The following is a 12,217-nucleotide window of genomic DNA, read 5'->3' as shown; positions in this document are numbered from 1 at the left end:
TTGAATAAGATGGTGTTGAAAAGAATCCCATTGGAATTGCTTCCAATTGATTTTTCCGATCTTAGAAACCTAAGACATTTAGATTTATCCGGCTGCAGTAATTTAACTCATCTGCCAGATTCTTTCTCTAAGTTATTGCATCTTCAATATCTAGCATTCAGAGACTGCAGTGATCTATTGATCCCAACTCATATTTTGGAAGAAATTTCCACACTTGAGTATATCGACTTCAAAGGCTGTGCAAAATTGGCACACTTGCCAGTGGGAATCACATCTCAAAGGCACTTAAGATATCTTAATTTACTAAACACTCTGGTAGAAGAATTGCCTGGGAACATAGGGCTACTGGACAAGCTAGAACAACTAAAAATAGGCAGCCCACTGTTACAAGAGTTGCCACGTTCTGTGACCGATTTGATTGGCTTAAAAGAGTTGATTCTCTACAAATGCGCCCATTTACATCACATCAGCATACCTATTGAAAAATTAAAACATTTGGAAAAATTAGAATTATCTGATTCTGAGGTGAGGACGCTACCAGCAGGAATATTGCAGCTGAAATATATCAAAGTTTTGGCTATAAACAGCTGTCCAATAGTTGAATTCAGTTTTCAAGACCAGGGGATCAATACCAGTGTTCATCACGATGCTTATTATATGGATTTTGTAAGAGAATTATATTTAAACAACACATCCATATCCCAGATATGCATTCCTGAGCAAGTTTGCCCTAGGATTGAAATTATTGATCTGTCATGGAATTCTCAACTGATACAGGTTCGAGGCTTCCCATCCACGGTCGTACGACTGAGCTTGGAAAATTGCACAAAATTGAAAACATTGACAAATCTTTCAAATCTTGTACACCTCAAATTGCTGAACCTCAATTCGTGTAAAGAACTGGAACTGCTGAATGTTGAAGGTTTGAGATCACTGGAAGAAATTAGAGCAGAGAGCTGTTGGAAGCTGAAGAACATCTAAGCGTTCAGTCAGCTGGAACGGTTAAATTGCCTCCGCATTACACACAGTGGAGTTATTTGGGATGATATACTCCAATATTTTGTGAGTATTTATTAAATATCGTACTAATATTTATTCATATAAAAAGCAATGGTAATGAAATAAACGTGGGTCGCAAGGTCCGTAGGTTTGAATTTGAAAGATTATATATGTGTCATCGTATGATGAAGTTGAATTTGAGAAATTTGTGCAGACATGGCCCTCGCAAATATCAGTTGCTATGGTTAGTGCCAAATATCCTAATGACATGGTGGGTGTATTATTTTGGGAACATCAAGCTTAGAAACTTTTTTAAATATTAAATTTTTGCTGATTTGATATTATTTTGCAAATGTTGCATAACTTGGAAAATTTGATGCATCGCATACGGAGTAGTTTTGAGCATCTTACAGTGCTGGATGTTCCTGTAACAGCAACGTCGAGATCCCCTGTGTTGCTCAGTAATGTCCAATCACACAGTGCAATATTGATGTGCTTCATCACCCACGGGCACGGGGGTATTCGCTTTCGTGTGAAATTTAAACCAGGTCATGGTCATGCCCGAGATGAACTCTATGACACTTGTCGGGAATTTCTGGTTATTCCAAACAGAATACAGTGGAAAAATCCTCTGTTTCCACTGTTCAGAATTTTCTGATAAATTCCGAAACAACAAAAATATGAACAGAGAGTAATACTCTGTTTTCTGATAATTCAAAAACACAAAACCGAGCATAAAATAATGCTCTACTTTGCCTCAGGATCACAAACTGATCAAAATAACATTCTGGTTTTGACACAGGAAAATACTCTGTTTTTAACTCAGAAAAACAGAAAAATTCGTTTGCTGGAAACGGTGTTTCAGCAACACAGTTTTTTTTCAGTTGCTGAAACACCTTTCAGCAACGGTGTTTCAGCAACAGGAAATTTTGACGTCAAGTATTTTTTGAGTTGCGAGCTGTTTCAGCAACTAAAAATTTTGACGAAATAACTTTTGGTGAAACAGAAACGCACAGAAAGGAATTTCTATTTATGAAAATAAACTAACTAATAAAACTAAGTCTTCCTCACATAGAGGGATTTCCACAACTGATGTTATAAAACATCTTCCTCTTAACAGAGGGATTCACCAATCTATGCTAAAGAGCATCTTCCTCTCAATAGAGGGATTCTTCAAAGACTGTGCTTAAGAGCACCTTCCTCTTGACAGAGGGATTCGCCAACATGCCTTCTTCAAAGGCACTTCAATCTGTGTCTGCAAACAGTTGCTGTTACAGCAACGGGCAGACAGTTCTGAAATACACAGACAATTGCTGAAACATGTCTGTAGAATGTATTGCTGCTCCAAAACACAGTGAACACAAAGAACTGTTGTTCATTACATCTTCCTCTTAACAGAGGGATTTACAATCTATGCTAAAGAGCATCTTCCTCTCAACAGAGGGATTCACCAAACTATGCTGAAAAGCATCTTCCTCTTGACAGAGGGATTACATCAGGAACGCTTCAGTTCCACACAACAACTATCTCATAAAATTTCAGCACTGCTGTGCAAAATGGCTTCATTCATGTGAGCTCATGCTGCTGCACATTCTTTTTTAAAAACACAGAAATTACATTCCAGCGCTGCTGCGCTATATTGCTAAACTCTTAACACTGCTGTGTGCTGCGTTTCCATATTCACTAACAGAAAACTATACTCACGCTGCTGCGTGCTCTCCTCTGCTCTCTATCTTTCTCTTTTCTTTTACATTGCTGTGTCTACACATATATATATAGTGCAGGAAGCGGTCATAACTTATCCATCAACCGCCTCAACTCTCTGACAGAGACTCTGCTGCAATCTGCCGCTCATAATGAACAAATCTGATCTTTTGTTGTATTTCTTGAGTCGGTTGTGCTGAAACCCAAGACTGATAAGTGTTGCGGCTGGTACTTTCCTTCTCGGCCATGCTTCTTCTTTAATGCTGTTTGGTGAGCTGTTATGGCGCAGAGCCCAGATCTGATCTTCCTCCTCCTTTGGGAACACAAACAAGCAAACGGTGAAAAGATGGTAATAGCGGTGATTTAACAGATCGGGGGAAAAATGTGGGGCGCCGGATAAAGACAAATGAATAAAGTAAAACAGTTGTTGCTGCTGCTGCACAGCAGTTGGAATTAATATTCCAACACTGTCACTGACAACCCATCAGGACGAAGAATTCTACAGCTATGCCTTTGGACAGAAGACTCCAAATTATTTAAAGATGAAAATTTATACGATCAGGTTTATGTTTATAAAGTTAACTGTCCTGATCCAACTGAAATCATGGATGCAGAAACTAAGGGATGGATAGTGACACTCGCCAGTAAAACCCAGGCTTTGTTGGTTATTTTTTTAATGGGGAAATACCAAAACCAACTAAATAACCAACACAGAGACAATGCTCTGTTTCCACTGTTCCAGGATCATTTGCAGAGAACCTCTTTCAAAAAAAATAACTCAGAACAGAGTATTACACAGCCATAAAATCATTTCAATTCATTAAAACAAAAACACTGATACACATTCATCCTCTTTCACTCAGAGGGATCTACCAAAAAACTTGCATTCAACAAAAACAAAAGCTTTGTCTTTTCTCTCCACCTGAGAGTTCACTGTGCTGGGTTTACTGCTGTAAAACCCATTTTTACATTACTGCTGTAAAACTATTTTTACACATACTGCTGTAAAAATATTTTACACATGCAGTAAATTACATTCATAATTTCAAGAATGTTTGAGCACTCTTTTCTTTTGCATTTCCATGCAAATCCAATACATAAAAATTGCACTACCGTGCAATGTCTTCACCTGCTTCATGTGCTGGTCTTCATTCTGAGCTCTCCCTGCTCTTTCGCTGCTGCACCTTTGATCTTTGCAGATAGCACTACTGTGCATTCATTTCCCCCTTGCTTTACTACGCACTGTTGTGCACTATGCTACCTCCATCGTTTTTACAATAGCCAACACTTAAAAAATTTACAACACACCGAACGCTACTTCATGCACTGCTATGCATACTTCAGCTCACTTCAGCTCCCGCGCGCTCTCATAAAAAAAATGTCAACACATATTACAACCCACATATATATTTGGCTCATTATATTAAAAAAAATCAATACTATGCATTCAACTACCGTGGGCCTTTTAAATTTCATATGGTCAACGTTCATTTAAAAAATATGACACATATAGTGTATGTACCCATAACCATTTAAGACGGGCCTCACCAAAACTTACGACCAACCATTAAAGACCATTAATTCTTCCATCGCAGACAGGACGGCAGTCAACCAAGCTTTGTCCTCACTCCACGCAAAAATTCTGACTTGACGTGGACGGGCTGCAACTTCGGAGATCGACGGTGGAGAACACGCAACCAGATCGGACGGCGGAGGTTGATATCGGAAGGCATTTAACTGCTGAGCTTTACCACCCGATATGTCAGAGTTGCTTACGTCAGGCGAGAGCCACGTGCCTGCACCAAAACGCATCGGAGGTCGATATACGGAAACTGCTTTTCGTTTGATAGCGGTGCGATATCCCTTGGCGGTTTTATGCTTTCGTTCGGTGGTTTTGGGGTTATATACGGCTGCTGAGTTGGCTACCATCGCTGACCCTGTCCACCTGCAGTTGGAATTATCATTCCAACACTCCCCTTTAATTTCAACTGCTGGGCGTTCAAACATACCCAAACACTTCCTCACATCGAGGGATTCACCAACACCGCTGTTACAAAGACATCTTCCTCACATAGAGGGATTCACCAACTGCTTCTGATGCAGTTCACAAACAAACAAACAATGCTGTCTTCCTCTTAATAGAGGGATTAACCTGAAACTGTGCTTAAGAGCACCTTCCTCATGACAGAGGGATTCACCATAACAATGTGCTGAAGAGCACCTTCCTCATGACAGAGGGATTCACCTGTGACTATGCTGAAAAGCATCATCCTCTTGACAGAGGGATTCACTAAATGACTGCTTTAAATGCAGTTCCAAAACAAACAATCATTGCACTGCTGTGTGTGCAAACTCATTACAATGTTCTTTTATGCTGCTGCATATTCTCTGCTGCACTGTTGTGCCATCTTCTTTACTGTGTCTACCCCACACTGCTGTGTCTACACTTGCACTGCTTCTGTACTTTTCAAAGACAAAATACTCAGTCTTTCTTGGAACAATTACGCTGTCCCAATTTACAAATTTACACTGCTGTGTGTAAGCATTCACTGCTGTTGCATATATTGCATTTCAACTCAATGAACAACAAATTCATTACATTTACCTTTACTGCTGTAAGGAAAATTTCTTTTGCATGTGCTGCTGTTCAAAACTTCTTGCTACTGCATTTTTCACATTTGCATTGCTGTGTGCTTCTCCTTCTTGCCATCATGCTGCTGTCCATAACTTCTTGCTACTGCATTGCCTTTGCAATTTTCACTGTCGCTGCCTTTTGTTTCATCATACTGCTGTGCCCATACTCTTGGCACTTCATTCTCCACAAAAAAATAACACAGGCTGCTGCCTTTTCTTATGCACCCTTGCTTCACACAATCTTAGTCTTCATTTTTTTTACACAATGCACTATTGTGCAATTCCTTTGGCTTTCTGCTGCCACACACATTCTTATACATCCAGTGTGCATTAAAAATCTGCTGTCCCTGTTTTTCTTTATGCATTTTTTTGCATGTTGCATTGCATACAAAAAAAACATTACATTTTTTTTACTGTTGTGTGGAAGAATTTTATTGCATTCTCAGCCACTGGGCATTTATGCTCTGCTGCGTTTTGCCTTCTTCTCATTTCTTCTCATTGCTTTGCATTTTCACTTCCAATACAAAGCATTTCATCTGTTGTGCATTACACTCAATCTGCTGTGAGTGTATTCTCTCACTTTGCATAAAAGGAAAACTACATTCCATTGCTATGCATTTCAATGCATGTGCACCACAAAAAAAATTTAAACTGTTGTTCATTCTAATCCATGTGCTCCAAAAAAAATTTCCAAACTGCTGTTTTATGTTCTGTCTTCCCACTGCTGTGAGGGTCTCCATGCTTTGCATTTTTCTCTTATCTCGCTGCTGCTCTTTACATTTCAGCGCTGCCATCTTTTCTTCTTTATGCATTTCTGTGCATATTGCATAAAAACAAAGCAAAAACATTGCTGATTTCATCACTGCTGCATATTACCTTTTAGAGGGATTAACAAAGATTTCATTTGCAACTGCTACGCTGCAATACATCATCCATCAACAAATGACTGTTAATACAGTTCAACAAACAAAAATTACAAGCTCCCCTTTAATATGTGCTTGTCTTCTTTTGGCAGACTCTTCTCAAAACAAATTTAGATCCACTGGGGAGTTCAAGGGGTTTTCAGATTGTATTACCTTCCTTCTCCATACTTGTGTAACTTTCTTGTTTTGCATGGGTCTAGCTTGTGTAAGAGTCCATGTCAAGTTACAGTCACGTGCCATATGCCCGATGTTATGACACTTGAAACATTCAACATTGTTCATGAATGACATTTCATGATTTCTTCTAAAATTGTTTCTTGGAGGTTGTCGAAGACCACAACATTTATCTCCATGAAATACTCTACAGTCTTTTGCCATATGACCAAAGTTTGAGCAAGCATAACAATAACCAAAAAATGAACTTTGGTACCTGGGAGATGGAGGTTTCCTTGATGCACTTCTGAAGCCTTGCTGCCTTGAGATCCTTTGATGATCACCATTGCCTCTTGCCTTCTTGACATCAGCTACATTTCTTCTTGGAGCTGATTTTCTGCTTGGAGCAGGATTTCTTCTATTGCTGCCTTCATTTTTCTCCTTGCCTTTGCTGGAACTAGGAGCATCATACCTTCTTTCTGGCTTCTTCACATCTCCTTTGCTTAAAGCATCCTCATCCTTGTTTGAGGGTTCGCCTACATACCCAAGTCCTGATTTATCAAATGGAGATCTGTGATAGCTGAGCATGTCATCCAGAGCTTGAGAGCTCTTCATTATTTTGTTCAGCCCTTCAACCTTCTTCCTGAGGAGGACAATCTCTTCTTCTAACTTTTCACATTCATTATTTTTCTTTGCTAGTTGTCCCTCAGTTTCTTCCTTGCTACGAGTAGCTTCAGCTGCTACTATTTTGAAGGAGATAATATCTGTCTTCATTTTGGAAATTTCTTCATCTTTTGCTTGACTGCTCTTCATTTTCTTTTCAGCTCCTTGTGCCTGCTTCTTGGCTTCTTGTAGTTCGGACTTAAGGGAGGAGACCTCTACCTTGTATTGTCCAATCTCTTCTACAAGCTTATTCAATCTCATGTGCCTTTGTTCAAGCTGACTTGTCAAGGCATCTTCCTGCTTCTTTGCTTCATTCAGCTGATTTGTCATGGATATGACTTCTTCATGGTGTTTCCTCTTGCATTGATCAAGCTCCTTCTTGAGCTTGGCAAGCTCTTCATCCCTTTCTTTTACTTGAAGCTTGATGAGGTCAAGCTTTTCAGTCTCAGCTTCTATGATGGGTTCTTCTTGACTCATTGTCATGGTCAGTGCTCCCTTTGCATGAAGGTCATGCAGTCTGTCCCATATATCTTTTGCTGATGTATATTTTCCTAGATTCCTCTTCATAGAATCAGGCAGTCCATCCAAGATTAGTTTTACTGCTTGTGCATCATACTCCATGGATTCTTTATCCTTCTGGCTGTCATCAATCACTGACTCCCAGACTTCAATCCCCTCAGACATTAGGAAAGCCCTCATCATTATTTCCCATACATCAAAGTTTCCATCAAACTTTGGAACCTCAAATACAATGCTTTCAAATAGATTCCCTTCTAGTTTAGTAGAGGAGGGAGACACATTTTTAACAGCCCTGGAGGCTTTCTTCTTTGACCTTGCCATTCTTATCTAGGCTTTAAATACTTGATTGTGTTTTTTTAATCACTGACTGTTTATAACAGTAACACAAATGAAAGCTTGAGGAATACCTTAATCCTTTTCGCTGAGGCTTCACACTGCTGGAGAAGTTTGACTGCTGCTACAACACCTTCCTTCAGCTTCTTTGAGTCTTCAAAGAGCCTGGACTATCTCCGATACCACTGTTGGGTATTTTTTTAATGGGGAAATACCAAAACCAACTAAATAACCAACACAGAGACAATGCTCTGTTTCCACTGTTCTAGGATCATTTGCAGAGAACCTCTTTCAAAAAAAATAACTCAGAACAGAGTATTACACAGCCATAAAATCATTTCAATTCATTAAAACAAAAACACTGATACACATTCATCCTCTTTCACTCAGAAGGATCTACCAAAAAACTTGCATTCAGCAAAAACAAAAGCTCTGTCTTTTCTCTCCACCTGAGAGTTCACTGTGCTGGGTTTACTGCTGTAAAACCCATTTTTACATTACTGCTGTAAAACTATTTTTACACATACTGCTGTAAAAATATTTTACACATATGCAGTAAATTACATTCATAATTTCAAGAATGCTTGAGCACTCTTTTCTTTTGCATTTCCATGCAAATCCAATACATAAAAATTGCACTACCGTGCAATGTCTTCACCTGCTTCATGTGCTGGTCTTCATTCTGAGCTATCCCTGCTCTTTCGCTGCTGCACCTTTGATCTTTGCGGATAGCACTACTGTGCATTCATTTCCCCCTTGCTTTACTACGCACTGCTGTGCACTATGCTACCTCCATCGTTTTTACAATAGCCAACACTTAAAAAATTTACAACACACCGAGCGCTACTTCATGCACTGCTGTGCATACTTCAACTCACTTCAGCTCCCGCGCGCTCTCATAAAAAAAATGTCAACACATATTACAACCCACATATATATTTGGCTCATTATATTAAAAAAAATCAATACTATGCATTCAACTACTGTGGGCCTTTTAAATTTCATATGGTCAACGTTCATTTAAAAAATATGACACATATAGTGTATGTACCCATAACCATTTAAGACGGGCCTCACCAAAACTTACGACCAACCATTAAAGACCATTAATTCTTCCATCGCAGACAGGACGGCAGTCAACCAAGCTTTGTCCTCACTCCACGGAAAAATTCTGACTTGACGTGGACGGGCTGCAACTTCGGAGATCGACGGTGGAGAACACGCAACCAGATCGGACGGCGGAGGTTGATATCGGAAGGCACTTAACTGCTGAGCTTTACCACCCGATATGTCAGAGTTGCTTACATCAGGCGAGAGCCACGTGCCTGCACCAAAACGCATCGGAGGTCGATATACGGAAACTGCTTTTCGTTTGATAGCGGTGCGATATCCCTTGGCGGTTTTATGCTTTCGTTCGGTGGTTTTGGGGTTATATACGGCTGCTGAGTTGGCTGCCATCGCTGACCCTGTCCACCTGCAGTTGGAATTATCATTCCAACAGGCTTTAGAAGTCTGCAAACAAGTCATACATGAGATAAGATCAATGGAAGGTATAATTTTCAGCTGGCAATCATGTTGTGTGTTATTGAAGTCATGCTAAATTTCTTGCTTCCAAACATAAATATGCTGTCTCTGAGTGTTGCTATATGGCCTTGATATAATGCAGGTTCAGGTTCAGGAATATCTTTGGAGACTCGAACGGAACAGTTTGGATGAAGTCACTTTTAGTTATAATGGAATGATCAGTGATTCATGGTGATAGCAAAATGAGAAAGCCATTCTCAAACAGCAGGGAAAATGGACGGTTTCATTGTTAGTTCCTTGGCCATTTGCGAGTCTTTCTTGTTGGATGTACATGTATTTTGCAATCAAATATAAAGAAAGATAGATATGATTTTTTTTTAGTTTTTCCAGTAAAGTTTGATCAAAATCTAATTAGAAATTAAGAAAACTATAAACATTGAATCTATATATTAAAAATTGCAATTTAAATGATGTAACATTGCAATGTTATTAGTTTTCCAACTTATCCGCTGTTATTTCTACATTTATTTATTTTTTAAAGGAAATGTTTTTATTATATTTTTTTTTAAATGTATTTTTTATACCAAATTAATTTGGCTTGTTATATCGAGTTTAGACGTTTCTTCTACAGCCCAGTATAAAAAGATTCTTCTACAGCCCAGTATAAAAAGATGTGTAAATTTGTCTGTACTCCTTTAAAATAAAAATAAAAATAAAAATTATGTTCTAAATAGAAAAATAATATCGTTTATGATTTAAAAAATGAACATGTTATACAGTAATTAGAAGTAAAAATATATATATATATATATATATATATATATATGTAAATCAAATGTTTAAATCTTATACTTTTCAAAAATACTTCAACTAGATATTTTAATAAACTATTTGAGTATATTAACTAATTTTTATGTGATATCAACTTCATATAGGAGTAGTCTACCTAGGCGGTAGAATGGCCCGTTTTCGTCACCGGCCGGAAAATCGTCAGGCTCCGGGCAAGGCAATCCCTCCGCCCTCTGCCACCCTCCCCTAGCTCCGCCACCCTCCTTCTCCGCCACCCTTCCCTGGCAATCCTGACATTCCCTGACAGAAGATCCGATTGGGGCTGGCAATCCTGACATCCCCTGACAGATCGGACATCCCCTGACAGATCGGGTCTGAGCTGGAGAGTTATTGCCATTGGAAATTCAAAATGAGGAATCGCTTCCTCCTCGACTCGGCGCCTCCCGCTCTGCAATTCCTAAACTCTGCAGCTCGCCACCCAGGTACAATTCGGACGAACTTCCGACTCTGTTAATTGAAATTCTCTTCAATGCGAAATCGAAATTCCCTGATATGTAAAATCATCAGGTTCTGGTTGCTGGTTGCTGTTATTTTCATTGTAAAACCCTTGAGGACACCGAGTATCCTCAACAAGAATTAAATTGACAGATAGATTTGGGAGCTGAAGTGCAGACAAGTGGACTTGACACTGGAACAATCGCCATGGTTTACATGACAATAAACCCCCTGTTTTGAAGAGCCCACATTTTGTTGCTGTTATTTTCATTGTAAAACCCTTGAGACAAATTCGGCGAGTGTCTGTAGGTTTTTTTCATTTTGGCTGGTTGTGATTTTTTATTTTAATCATCTCTGTTCTCATATAGCACAATACTTTTTATTGTGGGTTCACATTTCGATTCATTCTTACCCTGGAAAAGACTGGCTTTTATGTCAGGCTACAAGACAATGAAGATCCATGGGAGTTAAGACACCAATTATTGCACTCACTGGAAATGCTTTGCAATCTGATAAAGACCTCTTCTTTGAGGCTGGTGTGGATGATTTTCAGACAAAGGTACGTATTACCTATCCAACATATTCTTCAGGCCTGATTTTTCCTTCCGATGCTGTGCATTATTTCTGAGTTATATATTTTGTTCCTAAATTTTCTTTCCCCTTTGCAGCCTCTATCTAAGAGACAAACTTGTTCAATTACTAGCTCGTTATGGCGTTGAGAGCTGTGCTGGCAACAGAAGGCGTTGAAAAGGCCATGCGATTTCATTGTATTATACTCGTGTCCTTGCGGAAAAAGGCATAATAAGCCAAATAACAGCAGGAAAATGAGTTTTCAACTTTTTAGTGGAGCCATTTCTCCATTTTGCTGAAAGTGCTTCCAATTTCTGGAACCTTTTTGCAGTGTATAGGATTGGGCAGAGTCCAGATAATGTAAATATATTTACTTACAGTTTTGTAGACAGTGCTTGATAATGGTCTGTGGTAAAATATTTTTTTGGGAAAAAGAGCCCCTGAATTTTCTCCGGAATGCTCATGCAAAGTTCCTGCAAACTCCGACATAGGTGGCATGCACAATTTGCATCCCAATATGACAAAAATTGAAGCTCAATAGATCATATGTTACCGATTTTTTCATTCAGGCAACCTGCAAATTCATCCTGTTTATTCAAAATATGTTTTTGGATCTTCTTGCAGTTGGGAGTGGATGAACGAGTACTTCCGTTTTCACTTTCTTTTTTCAAATTTATTTCCTTTTCTTCTAATAAGATAACTTATACATATGAAACATGTAAAATCAAGATTCTGATCTTTATTTTTAGAAAAATGATAAATTGACCATGGTGATTTATAGTATGGTTTCAAGTCTTTTCTCAGTGTACGATATATGAAAGAACAGTATGGTTCTCTACCCTAATTTTGCACAATGAATCCAACTATTTGAGAATTTTAACTAAACAGTCATCTGTCATGGTGTTTAGTAA

At 38.8% G+C, this 12,217-nt stretch overlaps 1 protein-coding gene and 1 long non-coding RNA gene across 4 annotated transcripts; both read left to right on the top strand.

The window, feature by feature from the left end:
- Window positions 1-9: 9 nt before the first annotated feature.
- On the top strand, window positions 10-981 carry LOC149213479 (uncharacterized). Its single transcript, XM_089389040.1, has one exon. The coding sequence runs from the start codon at window positions 10-12 to the stop codon at window positions 979-981; it is 972 nt and encodes a 323-aa protein (XP_089245166.1).
- A 2,193-nt stretch (window positions 982-3,174) lies between these two features.
- Window positions 3,175-11,878, top strand: LOC149213478 (uncharacterized). 3 transcript variants are annotated; one of them, XR_016250331.1, is made up of 7 exons: window positions 3,175-3,358; window positions 9,430-9,478; window positions 9,595-9,740; window positions 10,388-10,723; window positions 10,809-11,041; window positions 11,176-11,295; window positions 11,405-11,878. It is a non-coding gene; the product is annotated as an uncharacterized LOC149213478 (long non-coding RNA). The 3 variants fall into 3 exon arrangements; XR_016250330.1 differs by having other exon boundaries at window positions 10,388-11,041; XR_016250332.1 differs by lacking the exons at window positions 10,388-10,723; window positions 10,809-11,041.
- Window positions 11,879-12,217: the final 339 nt, after the last annotated feature.

Source organism: Pinus tabuliformis, chromosome 1_1 (genome assembly GCF_031772625.1).
Source record: "Pinus tabuliformis cultivar Carrire ecotype Pingquan chromosome 1_1, CPIR1, whole genome shotgun sequence".
In the NCBI taxonomy this organism is placed as follows: domain Eukaryota; kingdom Viridiplantae; phylum Streptophyta; class Pinopsida; order Pinales; family Pinaceae; genus Pinus; species Pinus tabuliformis.
The sequence above is the reverse complement of the archived record's forward strand: the minus strand, read 5'-3'. Positions and strand labels throughout refer to the sequence as shown.